This window comes from Atractosteus spatula, chromosome 11 (genome assembly GCF_055471065.1).
Source record: "Atractosteus spatula isolate fAtrSpa1 chromosome 11, fAtrSpa1.hap1, whole genome shotgun sequence".
Taxonomy (NCBI): domain Eukaryota; kingdom Metazoa; phylum Chordata; class Actinopteri; order Semionotiformes; family Lepisosteidae; genus Atractosteus; species Atractosteus spatula.
Window position 1 is genome coordinate 1,046,635 of NC_142716.1, and position 16,890 is coordinate 1,063,524.

A 16,890-nucleotide genomic window follows, 5' to 3' on the forward strand; every position below is an offset into this window, starting at 1 on the left:
ATCACTCCCTTTGTCGTGCAAGTTTCCAAATGGGAAAAAAAAATCATAATTGAAGTTTCAATACCACTTCCATTTACATGTTATACAAATCTGAGATCTTACCCTCCAAATGCACTTCATGAATCGTGCACCATTTTACCACTTTGACTTTTACGGAATGACAGGCGGTAGGCATGCAATGAAGGTTTTTCATTTCGTACGTGAATAAAAATCTTTTTTTTTCCCATTTTTTTACCGCGTTTTGTCCAAAATAAATTAACTACTTTAATTTATTTGACGCACACAACACGATCAATTATGCTACTTTGACTTTCGAGTGACTTTCCAAAAGGCAATAGAAAGATAAAAATAACGAATGGAAGGATTAAAATAATTAACAGAAAGCTAAAAAAAAAACAAATATTTGACAATAAAAACTTCATAACGAGCAGAAATTATTTTTCACTTGCATAGATTTAGTCAGGGTAGAGAAAGTTTTAAAGAAAAAATATTTCAAATATCAAAATACTCCGAAGGTCCAGGCGGAGGTCTGCTCCTGCTCACTCGCTCCTGTGCCTCGAGCCTTCGCAGAACTCAACACGTTTCGGCTGTCAGCACACAGACCCAAAGACACGGCAGGAGTGACACATTTCAAACCCCCTCACTGCCCAAACCGTATCTACGGTCCTTCTCTTCCTCAAACTGGAAGCGGAGCGGTGGCTCTGCGGCTCAGGATCTGCGCCTGTGGCTGGAAGGTTCCTGATTCGTATCCCACGACCCCAGCTGCTCCAGCTGCGCCAGGGGCGCTGTACAATGGCTGACCCTGCGCTCTGACCCCCAGCTTCTCTCCCTGTCCGTGTCTGTGTCTCATGGAGGGTATGCGTAAAGAAATTCCTAATGCAAGAAATTGTATATGGCTAATAAAGTGATCTGATCTTATCTAACTCCAACAAGCTTTTCGTAAACGTTATTATTTTTTATTTAATTTCATCAGTCTCTCATAGTAAAATTGCTGTGATAATTGTGTAAATAACTCTGAACTGACGTTTTTTTTATTTCCCATTTTTAGGAACGGGAAAGCATTTCAACCCATTGTTAATTTCCTACCGAAAAGACCTGTATAATAAACGTCCTTTAAACGGCATGAGGGTGAGGGGGCAGGAGAGGGTCAGTGTAAAAGACGATTCAGAGTTCGGCTGCAGCAGCAGTTTCATCACCCAGTGCAATGAGCCGCAGAGATACGAGCTGCTCCCCAGGAGAAAACCACCTCACAGCACAGAAATAACTGCAGGAACCTTGAGGAGAAGGCAGGGGAAATGCCAAACGCAGGATAATAAAAGACTTTAAGTAGCACTTGCAGGTAAAAATGCTTTAATGGTATAATGGAAAAGGCCACTGCATCACACATAAATACCCAAACCATCATGGTAATAAACTTGGTGATGCAAAACAGCAATACTGAAATGTTTCAATTAGCCCAAATTCAACGCATCATCAAACTCAAAACGCAGCATTCCCTGCAAAACAGCTAACACGGCGAAGGGCCAGGGCCAGGGCCAGTTCTCCACCATCAGACAGGCGCCGCTCTGTTCCAGTTCTTAAGAATCTCCTCTGCTGCATCTAATGTGTCGTCTCGCTGCAAAATAAGGGAAAACAAAAAGTCAGCACAATGCTCAAACTGTATAAAACTCACCAGCGGGATCAGTATCCATTCATTTCAAGCTGGCCTAAACAGATAACTGGAATTCAGGTGATCAGCTGTACTGTGTCAGTAATATCCAATACAACTGGACTGGACCTGAAGTCCTGACAAGCCACGAGCAGGGCCAGCAAGGATCACTGTCACCAATCTGGTATCCCCCAGTCAGAAGAAATACGGCCAACATGAAGGTCACTCAGCTATGATTTGCTGTTTTACACACGGCACGTTTATTGCGCTTAAACTGCCTGCACACAGTAGCCTTTACCATTGCTACCATCTGCCCTCAGACAAAAACAAGTTCACGTCTTGGCATTTGCCTTTAACATATTCGTATCCTTTTTTAAACAGAAGCCTGTTTAATTTTAAGTTCATCCTAAAAGAGGGGTATGACCGTGACAAAGCAAGGCCTTGTCTCGTCTTGCTCGGCTACCCTCAGGGAATCTCCAGCTGTCCACAGGCCAGTCAGGAGACCACGCCAGGCAGCCCATCGCCTGCAGGACAGGTGTGCTGCCAGCAGGGGGAGACGCATTCATAAAGGCAGAAAAACAGCAGGCTACCTTGATGAAACAGAATCGGATGTATTTTTCAAACTGCTTCTTAGACTCTTCTCCACAGAAGGCAGTCATTGGAATAGCTGCGAGTTTCTGGAAGAGAAAAGAAGAAACAGTCCAGAAGGGCACCAGGTTTCTGCGACTCCAGTAACATCCCAATTGCCTGCTCCTGCGGTAGTGTCTGCCTCATCCTCACTGCCACTGTGGAAAACTTGCACAAAGCACACACTCAGCACTCCCCAAGCACAGCAGGAGGAAAGAGCTGTACCTTTTCCTTGATCATCCACTTCACAAACTTGTAGTCATACGGCTCGTCGTCTCCCGTGTGAGGCAGGTCCACGTCTGCGCAGACAGAAAACATCGTCACGCTCGGACACAGGCTCTGCAGTGCTCAGAATCCAGCAGACGGGTCACAGGCAAGAGGAAGTCATTCAGGCCATTTCTCTCTAGTGCATCGTGTTGAAGGCGGACGGTCAGTGTGCAGAGGACATTCCTCACACCGATTTCTTTACACTTCCATACTCTTGGACTACTTTTCTGCACACTTCTACCCTCCCACGCTGTGAGCAGGAATGCTGGACAGGCTCTAAGGGAAGTCAGGAACCAGAGCCCTGGTGGTGCTATGATGTGCTCTCCCTGCTCGATACAGATTAGCAGTCTGCCCCGGCCCTCGGACCACAAGCACAGTTTTTAACTCTGAGAAAAAATCACTATGCTACTTGTTAAAATTAAAACAATCCCCTTCATCACTACACTTCACTGACAACAGAACACAAATTGCTGTGCATGACTGTTCCTTCAATGTGTAGAATAAGGAGTCCTGTTTGATGTGAACAAAGCCAGCGTTGTGACACAGTCCTGGCAGTACGCAGTGTCTTGAACTGCGACAGCTCTCGTCTTTGCTGGACAGAAGAGCTTATTGTCTGTTTCCTTCACACTCATCGCCTTCTGCCGAAATCAGTCTCCCAGCACCACTGGGCTCTTCAGCTCTCGTACCAGGGCCCTGCCTCCCCTCTGTGAGCAAACTCAGTCAGAACAGGGCCCAAACACTGTCATAGCTTTTGTAAGAAGAACACAAGATTATAGATTACAGGTGGCAGTGTGGCCCGTTGTGTTCGCTGCTACTCACAACCCGTTGGTCTGAGGTTCTCAGCCAGCTTTCCTGTGTCAGAACTGTTGGAATCAGTTTCAATGGGCAAGGAGTTCCAGTTCCAAGCACCCACCACCCTTTGTGTAGAGATGGGTCTCCTGATCTGTGTCCTAAATGCACATAATTTCCACTTGTGTCATAAAATATTTGATTCACTGCTGATTAAATGTTTTACCCATCACGTGTCTAATGTACTATGAAGCTGAGGGGTAAATATGCTAGCAATGTATGTAATCCAATTCCCTCTTTTCACTCATTAAAAATGACATACAAATATCTGGGAAACGTGCGTGTAAGGGGCTCACACAGACTGCGAGTGCAAGCTCTTCGCCCTAGAGGCACTAAAGGTGAACTCACGGCTCACACCAGGGCCACAGTGACTCACTGGGACAGAGCTCATTCCAGCTCCTGTAGCGTTTACTGGTCTGGAGAGCTGGCAACTCCCCCCAGCGCGGGACACCGGTCCATCACAGGGATGACCCCCCAGCAGTACAGGTGCCCAGTTATACAGCTGGGAGAAAGGGAGAAACTGGGCTAAAGTACCTCACTGAAGGTACAGCAGTGTCTGCAGCAGGGACTCGAACCCACAACCTGTCTGTGATGAGCCCAAAGTGCCCTCATGACGACTTGGACACATTGTCCCTCCCTGATCTGCGGCTATGTGAGCCTGGGACGGTTTTCCAGAAGGGCAGGGCACGTTCACGAAGGCAGCGCTGGAACAGCCGACTCACCCAGAGCAGACACGTCCGCGAGCATGAAGTAGCCGCCTTCGGGAACGATGGGTCTCATGCCAGCGGATTCCAGGATCCCAGCTATCCGATCCCTCTTGCCCTCCAGCTCGCGGGCCAGAGAGGAGAAGTAGCAGTCGGGGTCACCCATACGCTTGAAGTCCAGAAGCAGACCCTGAGCCACGGCCTCCTGCGGAGCAGACATGGGGCTGGGGTCAGAGCGCTCTCCTCTTCTCAGTCGCAAGAGCACAAAAATCAGTGCAAGGCCAGATCACTTTCCCCTTCATCCTCCCTCAACTGTCCGACGGGAGCACTTTGGTCACAGGCGGACACTGAGCAAAAATACAATAAAACCGAGAGGAGGAGACGCTTCCCTACACAGAGGGTAGTGGGAGTGTGGAACAAGCTGTCTGGCCAGGTTATTGAAGCTGACTTCTTTCACACAATGCCTGCACAAGATATTCAATTCCAGTAACTACTAACTGCATTACCACATTGGGCCAGGTGGGCTGAATAGCTCCTCTGATTTATAAACAGTGTTTTTCTCATGATGCCACTAGAGGAAGAACGACCGAGGGACACGACCTGATTTTCTACAACTCGCTTGGTGTGACGTCATCAGCGGCTCATCCTGCTGTCGGAACAGAACAGGAGGATCACACAGACCAGTCCTCAGCAGGACGGTTTACATTTCATCTGGCACTTCAGAAGACGGGGTCAGATCCCATCAAGGTAAGGCAACAAATTTTAAACTTGCAAATTGCAGATTTATTTTGAAAATGAAGCCTTTGAATTCTGTTCATTAAAAATACCTTCAGTATTAAAAGTAAACATTCAGTTTCAAATGTGGAATATAAGATAATGTCACAAACGCAAAAAAACAGGTTTTACCTGTAAGGGAGTGGGGCAGGTATACAGTGTGTTCTGCATGACTGTCTGAAGATGTTTGATTAGATGTTCTGGACCAATTGACCAGCCAAGCTGAAAAAAAAAAAAAGAAAATCATTTGAGCACTCTGAACCTAAACTAAAAGTATAAATAAAGTGTATATTTCTAGAAGAGTTGTCTGACAATAGGCAGGTGTCTATCAGAACCTTGTCTCCATGCACATGGTGGGGTAAATGCGGTCATATTCCAGTCCGTCAGCGCACAGTGATAGTCAGGCAGTACCACTGTCCAGGCTGACCGCAGATCTCTCACCACAGCTGCCTTGAGTCCAGACACACAGCTCACACACTCTGTCTCTCGGACTACTGATGTGGGTCCTGTCTTTTTTCTTGCATAGTGAACAAGCACACAATTTGTACACCACCACACGTTTCTGCCGAACTCAGCTGCTCCCACTAGTGCACGATCAGACCTGGAGCAGAGGGAGCCATCTTCCCAAAACAAACGCACTTCTAGAGCCAGTCAGGCCACGACGGCGGCGAGGGGCAGGCGGAGGGCAGCTGGGTCACTGTACCTTCCACCCAGTCACGCTGAAGGTCTTCCCCGCACTGCCGATGGTGATGGTTCTGTCCCACATGCCAGGAAGTGTAGCTTTAAAGAAACAACTCCGGGTCAAACTCCAAAACAGTACAAACAGTTTAAATTTGAAGCAAATCTTAGACTTCCTGATCACATTTTAAAGCCATTAATATTTACTGACAGTAGAGTGCCTTACTGCTTCTTGAACACATCTGGTTAGGAACCGCACAAAAATAAGCATATATTTTATTTTAAAAGAACAACCGATTATGGAAATTTTGGGTTTCAAATATTTGGAATCCATCAGAAATTTAACACAGGATTCTTAAAACTCAAAATATTATTTTTTTCCAGAATGTTATTTGGAGTGGGTGACTGAGTAAAGGAGAAATTTCTGCTTCCTTGTAAAGCTGTATGTTTTCCCCGATTCCTGTAGAGCTCAGAAAAAACAATTTTGTAGAGCATATGGACAAAATCTAATTATCTACAAATAAAAACTATAAAGCTGAGCACTAGGTCACCAGTAAAAGACATCTGCACAGAATGAGAAAGATATTTCTGTAAGGACTGATTATGAGCCCACAAGCTGTGCTTGTACTGCAGTCACGAAAGCATTACCGATCTTAATGTGCTCCTGCCCCTTGTACACCAGCCACTCATACACTTCGTCACTGAAGCACAGCACATCGTGCTGGACACACAGGTGGGCAATCATCTGCAGCTCCTGCTTGCTGAAGACCTGCGAACACAGCCAGGGGAGCTCTCAGAGTCTCGGTCAGGGGCCCCCAGTCGGACTCCGGAGAGCCCCTGTCTCGCAGGTCACCCTAAATCGCCTGTTCTCAAGAGATTAGGAACCCTTGTTTAAGCAACTGATCAACTGGTCCCGAAGCTGAAGGATACTCCAATCTTTTCTTCCAAATGATCTTTAAATTACTTCAGCTGATCCTAGATCAACTGCTCCAGGCCTTTCGAGATTGAGGATACCTGCAGGACGGGGGGCTCTCCGGGACCAGGGCCAGTCTGCGAGAGTGGAAAGGGGCAGAGCTCTCACCTTTCCCAAGGGGTTGTGAGGTGTGTTGACGATGATGGCTTTGGTCTTTGAGCTGAATTTGCTAGCGAGCTCTTCTGGGTCGAGCACCCAGTCTGCACTAGTGATAGCAGAGCCCTCAGACGTTTTCTGGTGTTTAAAAACAGCACAGAGAGGTGGAAAGAAGCATCAGTTTTGTATTTTAAGGTCCTTTACATCTAACAAAAGGCTTCAGCTATTATAAGCACATGAACTGCATACAAGCTATCAGGAGGTACCTTATCTAGTACTGAGCCCTAACAGCTAAACCCAAGTGTTAAAGGTCTTCTGCACAGATACAATAACTCATAATCTACTGCACATCTGACTCATTCAAATTCAAAGCATGTCGGACTCCACTGTACGTGAGGAGAGCTCCCTAAGGGAAAACAGGGTTCAAGAGCATTACTGACAAATTTTAAAACGAACCACAAACATTACACACATCCCTTGACACACAGTGTGTAGAGCCCCAGACAGATTAGACGGATTTGCTTCTTTCTACATGAAATACAATGATCAGACTCACGAGCCTTAGCGGTATCAGGATGGGCTTTGCTCCGGCCATTCGGACCATGGGCACATAACAGTCAAAGAAGGGCTCCACGATGATCACCTGCAACAGCGAGAGAACCCGGGCTTTGTGGGACGTCGGGGGGAGTCGCCAGGAGCGGCGACAGCCCGGCCAGGGGGGCACTCACCTCGTCTCCTTCCTCCACCAGCGCCTGCATGGAGCCGAACAGAGACCCGTAGGCCCCCACCGTCACCAGGACCTCCTTCAGGGGGTCCACCTGGCGGCCGTACACCGCGCCGTACACCTGCGACAGCGCCTTCACTAAAGAGGGGTGCCCCTGCCGGAAGAACAAGGGGGCGAGCTGAGCGCCGCCTTTCAGCGGGTATAGCGCCAACAAACCGCCTCCGCCAGCCTCCTGCCGGCCCTCAGGCCGCGAGAGACGCACCGGCGCTCGACCCAGCGCGAAGCCTGCAGGCAGACCTGCGTCTCGCGGGCTGCAGCAGGAGAGCCGTCGGCAGGGCCTGATGCACCCGTCCAGGAGCACGGCCACGCTGCCCGACGCATCCCCCCCGCTCCAGACGTTTCACTGAACACAACAGCCACACGTCTACTGCATCTGTGGACACGTACAGCCACACACTAGATCAGACACAAGTCTGTGAAAGTTATCCACGACTTATTGGACAAACAAACAAACTTGCGTGCTAATTAAGAAGAGTGCATGTTTCCCGGAGAGGTGAGAGGTGGCAATCTTCCCCAGCCCCCCAGCGTGACCCCGACTGCCCAGCGCCCTTACAAAGCCCCGGGTGTACTGGTTGAGCCGGTCCACGGACACCGCCCTGGCCAGCGCCTCCGTGACGTAGGGGGGAGGGGGGAGATCCGGGAAGCCCTGCCCCAGGTTGACGATGGAGGGGTCAGCAGCCACAGCAGAAAAGGTCACCCTGCGGACAGACAGACGGACGGACAGACACCGTCACTCGGGTCTAGGGCGCTGTGCTCCACACAACCGAGGCCGAGCCCCGAGATCGAATCCCCAGCTCAGGCGACCTTTAACCCTGCAGCCCTGTGAGATCACTTCCTGCGCCCTGGGTTGTGATGCGCATGGATTCAGGCTCACTGCAGCACAGGAGAATGAAAGCTCCATCCACCACCAAGACGGACCAAGAAGAGTGGCGAGACAAGAGCATTCTTCAAAGCCGTAGTATTCAGCAGATCTTTTCTCTCTTTGGTAGCTTTTCAAAACTTTGCTCCAGTGAAATAAGTATAAAAAAATCCTCAGACACAACTGACAGATTGATGTTGTACAGAACTGACACGTTTAAGCTCTCAAGGGGATCTCCCCTGTACTTACCATATGTTTTTATCGAGGCCTTGGATTCTTTTGGTATTTTTGTGCCTGAACGAAGTCATCTGAAGTTTAAGAGAGAAAAGTAGAATCAGAAATGAGGTTTTCTCAATCATTGACTCAAAACATAAAATACATTTTTTAAACATTTTTTAGTATATTACGGACATATTTAAACCTCTTTGATGTAAAGAAAGTCAAAAGACAAGGCATTAAAGTATGGCAGACACATGAACACATGGTACAGTATGTCCTCTGGCTCCATTTAATTCTTAACATTGCTTGAAGGAGATACTGTAACTTAACATAAGAATGTTGTCTTTTATTTTTGACACCTCTGCTCCCAGTGTCGAACTGTGATTGAACAGTGAAAGACAAAGACTCACTGGAGAGGTAGACAGGCACTGACGTCTCAAGAAGATTGTTCTCGGCAAGCTACACACAGCAAGACAGCAGCCGAGGGTGTGGCGCAAGTTCATATCTGCAGCAGACACATGCACCGCTCTGTCATTTTCAAGCCTATAATATTTTGAGTTAAAGCGAACTGTACATTTGAATTAAAAATACTGGTTAAAATCACATTAATTAATATTATTTCATCTTTATAGGCACAACGGTAATGCCTGTATTTGGATTATTTTTAAAGCAACACACATAAGATAAACAGGTTGCTTATACACACCTTAATGTCAATTCCAGTGCAAAAGGCTTAACTGGTGTGTGCTGGTGACCAGTAGCTTGTAGCTCAGTGAGTTTTAAAACCCAGTTTTGTAGTCACCCGTTTATTACAGCACCGCGTTTACATCCACAGTTACACAGTACTGATAAATCATTACCAGCACACGTTAATGGGTGAGCTATTTTGAACCTCTTACCCAATAATAATAATAATAATAATAGTCCGTTCAGACCATCGGAAATCAGTTACCGGAACCAGCTGGAATTTCAACCAAGACAGAACTGACCTAACACAAATCTAAAGTAAAAACATGAAACATTTCTAGAGCTGCTGTGACCGCTGGTCCACACACACTGAGATCATCCGAACAGAACCGGGCTTGGAGACGGCACCGTGATGAGTAAAAAAAACTGCGATACGGGGGAGATAGCATTTACACCTGACTTCTAGGCTTTGTCGAATTACAAACTGCACACGGAAAGAAGGGGATTAATCCAGTTTAAACTCCAGACACCTCACCCTCTAGATGTCCCTCCTGGCTACACAGCCATGCAGGAGCGCGGCACAGCAAGAGCCCTGTCCCCGACCCCTGTCCCCTGCGCTGCGATCACTACCTCCCAGGGCAGTAAAACGGCAACACCGCTTTTCAGGTGTTCACTGTTCTCAAGTGTCGGTGTCTCTCCGCCGGGCACAGTCACTCCCCCTCGGCCCGTCCAACCAGAGCCGAGCTGCAGCGGTGCAGATTTTATTGCGCGTCTGCGCAGCTGCTGCAGGTCGCTGCGGCCCTGAGCCAACAGGGCGACGCAAACGCTTCAGCGAAAACGTGATCCGGGCCGTGATACGCGCCGGCGTACCATCAACCATGCACAGCCGCACCAACTATCAATTAAGGACCCTCAATTGCATCGTAGCTTTCCACTTTTTTCGTCTGTCCGGTGTACAGCTAAGCACATAAAACACATTTATTTATGCCTGAAAAAAGTATGTGAACCTTTATAAGCAGATAATGGACTAGAATTTCCTGCTCACAGTAACTACAAGAGCTTCAAGCACGTCGATCTCCGACCAAAGTAATATGAGGATTAAATCTCAGTCCTACTAGCTGCTTCCATTATGCAGAAACTGCGCAGAAACTGCAGATATTCTGCTCTTCCCGTCTGTAGATTGACTAAAGCACTTTCGCGCAATTTATTTCAGTTTTAATTCTGTTTCCCTTCCCCTCTTGTGGGAGGAGCCGGTGAAGTGGTGGCATAAGTCTGCAGTTTGTAATGAGGAACGGCGGCTAGCTGGCAGGTTGCGGGAGAGACCTCGTTGTTGCACTCTTGAGGAAAGTACTGCACCCAAATTTCATCCGTCCCTTTTCTTTCCGCTTTATCCCGTTCCGAGCCGCCGGGGTACGGTGGCCCAGACGTGCCATCACCAAACACGCAACACACAAGAATGAGAAACAAAAAACCCCTTACACAACACACACAAAAATGTGTTCAAAAGGGAAACAGGTTCTCGCAACAGTCACGACACCTGTTGTTAGGCGAGAGGGGAGGCGACACTGTGAGGAAATCTATAATTTATCTGGGCCATATTAAAGGTTCATATAAATATTTATATGTACATAATTTTCAAAAATAGTAATAAACGCCACAATTTAATTTTAAATATGGAAGTCTACATATTTACATCTGTAAATTAAAAATACTGAAGGTTTTAGAGTGGGACACTCGCATATAAAACCATATATAATGTTCTCACAGAAGAGAGCAGGCCAGAAATTGAACCCAGGGGCCACAAAGCTACCACCATCGCCACCTTTTCAGTATTTTTAAAACTGTCCTGCAATAATTAATAACACAAAACAAGACTTTTCTTATGCATTGCATGGTAACAAATGCGTCCAATCTGCTTTTCGATTTTTCTGTCTCCACTGGAAAAACAAAATCCCAAAACGAAGCACCCATTACTTAGGAAAATGATACTCTGTATCTGTAACAAAAAAAAACTTACAATGCTGAATGTGTGCAGGGCTCTTCGATGTCCTGAGAGAGATGTGTGTGCCAGTCACACGGGACTCTAATGGTGTTAAAGAGGCACTACATGTAGCACAAACGGGTAGCTCAAACTGTGCTTTGGACCCATGAGGTCATTACCCTCCCGAGATATTGTGAAACCCTGCACATTTGTAAAAACGGCCAGGATCAAGACTTTGACCAGCCTAAGGCATAGAAATACCCAACCGAGCGGAAATAATTTATCTTTTCACGAATGCGTCGTTAATAACTTCCCTGTCGACAGAGGGTTTGTGAAAACGTGGGAGATCTCGTGTGTAAAGCGACCAAGAGCCGCTTGTGCGGGGACAGCGCGGAGCCGGGCGTTCACAAGCGCACCAGCAGAGGGCGCCAGCTCCATGGAAACCCACTACCCGGCCCCATCCGAGCAATTGGCGAGAGACAATATTCCAACCGAGTGCCGCGGCGATGCTGACAAGGACTTTTACATTTAAAAAATGAACAGTTCCGCAGAGTCCGTATAGATGATATGTTTTAAATGAGCGCATTAATAAACTACAGACCAAAGCCTGCATGTAAACATTTGTGATTGATTCCACCGCAGCGCCAGTGACCTGTTTTGTGTGACTTGACTTAGATTGCTTACATTGAAGGTTTCCTGTTACGCACAGTAAAACCTAAAGCATTCTTTTGATGAATGAGGCCAACGGATCGTGTCTTCTCAACCTTCAGAGTTCATCCCTCCGCTCCGAGGGCGTTTATGTTTCCACTGTGTCTGGGAAGTTAAGGGGTGGAGTACGTTTCAATCTGAGAGTATGGGCGGGTCCTAATTAGCGCTGGGCACGTTTCCTTGGCCAAGCTGCGCCTCCTGAAGTTCGCTAACAGAATAAAATACGGCCTAGTCTGTAACGAAGGTGCCCAATTAAACCGTTTAATAATAATAATAATTATAATAATAATAATAATAATTGCTCACACACATATAGCGCTTTTCTGGACACTCCACTCAGAGCGCTTTGCAGGTAATGGGGACTCCCCTCCACCACCACCAATGTGCAGCCCCACCATTAAGTAGTTTTTTAGTAGTAATATATAAGTCCACACCTGGATGTTTTTTTTTAATACCAACTGAAACAGATTTATAGGTGGAAGGTGTTCAACGCAGATATTTTGAAGTTCCTAGCTAACCCTTTATATTCTATTGGACTGTCCACTAACACAAAATATGCTGCAGTCATTAGAAATGTGTTGTTTATATCAACAGAGTGATGATGGCAAATACTTTAGCAATTAATGTAGACGAATGACACTCAGTCGTATGGGGCCACAATCTATCAGAAACATGATAAATGATAAGGTTGTCATTTAAAGCCCTTTAGTACTAACGCGTAGACAGGATTAAGCTGGTATCAGCCAACAGGAATAACTGACCATAAAATGTCGAACATTTCTGTTCATTATGGGAATTTGCAAACACAGATTCTACACCACTTCTAGCAGTAGCACGACTCTGCAAACATAGTGCACAACGCACAACACGGGCTTAATATTTAAAGACAATGAGCCCACAGTGCAACCTAGACCGCAGTTTAAATCGTAAACACAGACCTTCCTTGTATCCCAGAGAGGACAAAATCCTAACAAGCAAAACCAGAAAACATTAATCCAAATAAGCTTTAGTAACATCACTGAAAATTACTGGAGACCTAACTTTGATTCCATATCTGGGGAAGATTATGGTCTGAAACAAATATGTATACTGAATTCCACATTAACATTTTAATAAATAAAACATCTCACCAATAATTAATTTTCTCCCCACGCAGCCATCTTTATTTATTGCTGTACAATTTACATCGTATTAACAATTTAACTGGCAAATCTGGTGCTTAATGCTTTGCACTAAGCTTTGTTTTTAATTAAATGTGTGAGGGATCTCAGTTTCTGTCGTATCCCCTGCTGAGCACAAACAGTCATATTATAGAGAGCTTTTCACATTCACCAACCATTTAACTAAATTAACTAGCTATTACAGGATTATATTACAGGTTTTACTGGGACATTAAATAAGGAGAATACAACTGGAAAAAACCTTGCACTGAAGAGACTTAACATAGGAGGCCTGACATGTTTTTCACATCCCATCCTGATCATTTTTAAAGTGCCGAATTGAGAAGAAACCTTTTCTGGGCTCATCTGTGTCATCTGTAATGGTGAACAGCAGAGCTAGATAGGGGAAGGAAGATTATTAATGCAAAGAATATAAATAAAGTCTGGGAATTTGCTCACAGCCTGTAGATCATGGATTTTTAATGAATCTATAGGACATCTTAAGTCAGAATGGGCCACTAGAAACTACATTTATGAAGCACATCAGGCACAGAATCTGAGCAGAAAGGTCTCCAATGCCCAGGATATCCATTTTCAACAAGAATTCAGAACAAAGTATTAATTAGAACACAAATAGAATAATAGTTATTCACGTTGTAAGAAATATACGTCATTACTAAACTGTAACAAAAAGCATTCATCAATAGAGATACAAATTGCAAACAACACATTGAATCTTTGAATTGCACATCATTTTGCCCTCTTCGGTAAAACAGATTTTAAAACAGGAATTCTAGTGATTGTTTCCCACAGTTTACAAGAGCCAGTGCAGAAAATGGAGGTTCTGAACGTGTGTTTAATTGTAATTCAAAAGCACACAGTCTGGTGTTGGACCCAATTTAGGATAAATTGCTCACAGATTTCAGACCCCTGCTGGATTTCTCTATGCAATTTTACTCAGGTTAGTTGTCTGAAAACTAACAAAACTGCTCAATCCTCAGGATCCTCATTTAAAAATCACATTACGAAATCCCGTGGACCACCTCGTTCAGTGTGTGAGACAGAGCTCAGAAATCTTTCAGGCACAAGATCCCCGTTTGTCTTCAGACGTGCTCTGAGCTGTCAGACGCATCTCACGGATTGTATTGATAATCAGTACATGTTCAAAGTTGTAACCAAGTTAAATGCCCAACTTTTAATTAACTGTCTGTTCTTTAAATTTCATTAACTTACTCATTTATTTATAACCCAAGTTACACATTAAAAATGAATCCTGAAGGATAGGTTTTCTTACATTATCTCAGCAGCATGCGCCTTTTGGGTCTAATTATCGAAATTAAAGTGAATTTATAATGCTTAGAAATTTTTCGCACTGCTCTTGCAATTTAATATTTTATAGTTTTCCACTCCGTTCTGAATTGGAAAATTGCGCTCCGCCGAGACACACTGGCTACAAGCACAAGGAGCTGCCTGCAGCAAAATTCTCTTCTGTTTTTTTTTAGTTTAAAAAGATTAAATATATTTTTCCTTTTCCCTTTGGTACATTCAGCTTCTAAAGCTTATATTTTAATAAATATTGAACATGCGCATTTAAATTCAGCATGTTTTTTTTTCTGTGGCGGTTTGCTAATATGTTATTTAGCTGTTTTGATTAGAAGCTCAGGGCATTTTTGACCCGTATCCCGCTTTCTCTTCTGTAATAGTTTCCTGTCTAAAGTCACTATCGAGTCTTGGATGACTAGAAAACATTATGAGTAGCTGTTCTGATTACAGAAAATGTTCAGCTGTATGTTTAACTTGCGCCAATGCACTGTTGTAACCGTTCTTTTTTTATTTGCAAATAAGTTATAAGATATGCACCCTAACGGTCAGAAGAAGGACTTCTGAAAGGGAATCAAAATGTACTTTGTTCTTAATTTCTTGTGTTCTGGGTCAATACAGTAGAACACGAGAGTTTAAGCGGGCTGTTGAAATCCACGCACAATTACAACCCCAGTGAACAACACTGCTACAGTACTACTGCTGCCGCAAAAATAAATACGATTTTATAAATACAAATATCAGCCAACTTCCCCAAACTCATTAACCCACAAGTGCTGTCGACATTGTTTTTATTCTGCTGGAAGCTCTTTATATCTATGAATTGGCTTCATTACTCTGCTCTCCTCCCCACTGATATCTAGTGTGTGTTGAGCGTTCTGGCGCACTATGGCTGCCGTCATCATCCAGGTGGGGCTGCACATTGGTGGTGGTGGAGGGGATCCCCATTACCTGTAAAGCGCTTTGAGTGGAGTGTCCAGAAAAGCGCTATGTAAGTTTAAGCAATTATTAATTATTATTATATTGAAGTGTGTGTCGGTGTCAGAATGTATTGGATATTTGAGGCCAGTGCCTTTTCACACTGTGATTATGAGTTTAGTGGACACCCTTATCCAGGCTGAGAGCAAACCATAACACAGAGACATATGCGAGTCTATCAGGAAGAAAGTCATGGGGGGTTATACTCATTAGCCCGATAGCCAGCTTGGCAGATTTTCAGCAGGGTCCTGTCGTCTGATTTGAAACACGAGAGAGCAGCGAGACGCAGCAGAGACATACTAACAGCAGAAGCGCACGCTGAAAAATGTCTGTTATGGCAAATCAATATTTACAGATCGGTGCAATGCAGGAAGCTTGGTTTTGTGTTTCTTTTTTAATGGCTGTAGAATGACGCACATTTTCTGGCCTGTTTGAGCTGAGCTTCCAGCACGCAAGTGTCGGCGGGTCAGACTGAGCAGCTGTTCAAGCAGAAGAGCTTTGCGTGCAGTTTATTTCAGTTCTCCATAACCTGGTTATATCTACACCCCCCACATGGATTCGGTGCCCAGAGCACATACCGTATCAAGGTTAAAGCGTGCTGACATCTCTTTAATTCTTTTGTGTTTGGTTTTTTTTTTACATTTCCACGTTCAGTCCTATCCGTTAGCTTCTGACGCCAGTCCCAATGTCACGGCATTTTCCGCATCTCAGCTGAGTCCAGAGTATTTCAAACAGCAAGACACGCACAGCGTTTTTAGTGACTAATTATGTCCTGTTCTGAATAAACACTCTATTCAGAACTGGGCAGAAACACAGCGAAAAAGTGAAGAAAAAAAACACAGTTTACTTTCCCTACCCAATATGTACACACCACACAGAGATAGAGGACTCTTGGAGGTTTTGGGGGAGCTCCCTGTATTTCCTGTTTTGAACAACATTCCAAGATGTTGCATAGTTCAACATTAGACATAAGAGATTGGATTAAATATGCGATTTATAATCCTTCTCATCGTGTATGCAAAATTCCTTTCCCGCAGTGTCGTTTCAGTTGAGCTAATAGGCTTTCGAAGTTGCTAATTCTTAAGTCACATTAAATTAAAACACTCCTCGGTTTTTTCTAACGTCAGCACGTTTGGCCAGATATTTACTCTACTCTAATTGTTTCCTGCCACACACCCCGTGTGGGTTGCTGTGCAGAATCCATCAGAAACATATGGTTTCAGCTCCTGTACTTGGCTCCTAATCATCGTTCACTTGGGAATCCCAAACGCTGTAACCTGCAATATTTTTTGAACTAACAGCACTTATGACTAAGATAAAAAAAAACTTGCCACAGCCCACTAGGATTATTGGTGCATCAACAACAAAAATAACATTTACCTGCTGTTGAACCGTTTTCACACCAATTAAATCCATGAGGCATGAACTTGGGCTAAGCTTACAAATGTACAGTACCTATTCAATGTGTATTCAATAAATAGTTTATAAGGGAACAGGTAACGGGTTTATGCCATACTGAAAAGAAAAGAAAGGAAACACAATGTTTCGGCTGTGGAGCCTTTTGCTACTCAGCCGAAA

At 44.9% G+C, this 16,890-nt stretch overlaps 1 protein-coding gene across 7 annotated transcripts; it reads right to left on the minus strand.

The window, feature by feature from the left end:
* Positions 1–1,333: 1,333 nt before the first annotated feature.
* Positions 1,334–16,183, minus strand: LOC148823266 (kynurenine--oxoglutarate transaminase 3-like). Of its 7 annotated transcripts, XR_016093764.1 has the most exons (15): positions 9,701–10,143; positions 8,889–8,983; positions 8,509–8,567; positions 7,954–8,098; positions 7,345–7,494; positions 7,173–7,259; positions 6,629–6,754; positions 6,196–6,316; positions 5,573–5,649; positions 5,002–5,091; positions 4,114–4,300; positions 3,362–3,492; positions 2,501–2,574; positions 2,239–2,325; positions 1,334–1,615 (listed from the first exon to the last, which is right to left on the minus strand). XR_016093764.1 is itself a non-coding variant. In XM_088927884.1 (14 exons), exons 2-14 carry the CDS (start codon positions 8,979–8,981, stop codon positions 1,550–1,552), a joined length of 1,362 nt encoding a protein of 453 aa, XP_088784010.1. In that variant the 5' UTR covers positions 8,982–8,983; positions 15,891–16,183; the 3' UTR covers positions 1,334–1,549. The 7 variants fall into 7 exon arrangements, 6 of the variants coding, with proteins under 6 accessions (XP_088784010.1, XP_088784012.1, XP_088784014.1 ...); XM_088927884.1 differs by lacking the exons at positions 3,362–3,492; positions 9,701–10,143 and adding an exon at positions 15,891–16,183; XM_088927886.1 differs by lacking the exons at positions 3,362–3,492; positions 9,701–10,143 and adding an exon at positions 11,183–11,419.
* Positions 16,184–16,890: the final 707 nt, after the last annotated feature.

Coding starts and splice junctions, on each gene's coding strand:
- LOC148823266 (XM_088927884.1), bottom strand. CDS start 8,981: ATGAACTTGCGCCACACCCTCGGCTGCTGTCTTGCTGTGTGTAGCTTG. Junction 8,099..8,508: donor GGCCTCGATAAAAACATATG/GTAAGTACAGGG, acceptor GTCTGTCCGCAG/GGTGACCTTTTCTGCTGTGG. Junction 6,317..6,628: donor CTCACAACCCCTTGGGAAAG/GTGAGAGCTCTG, acceptor CTGTGTTCGCAG/GTCTTCAGCAAGCAGGAGCT.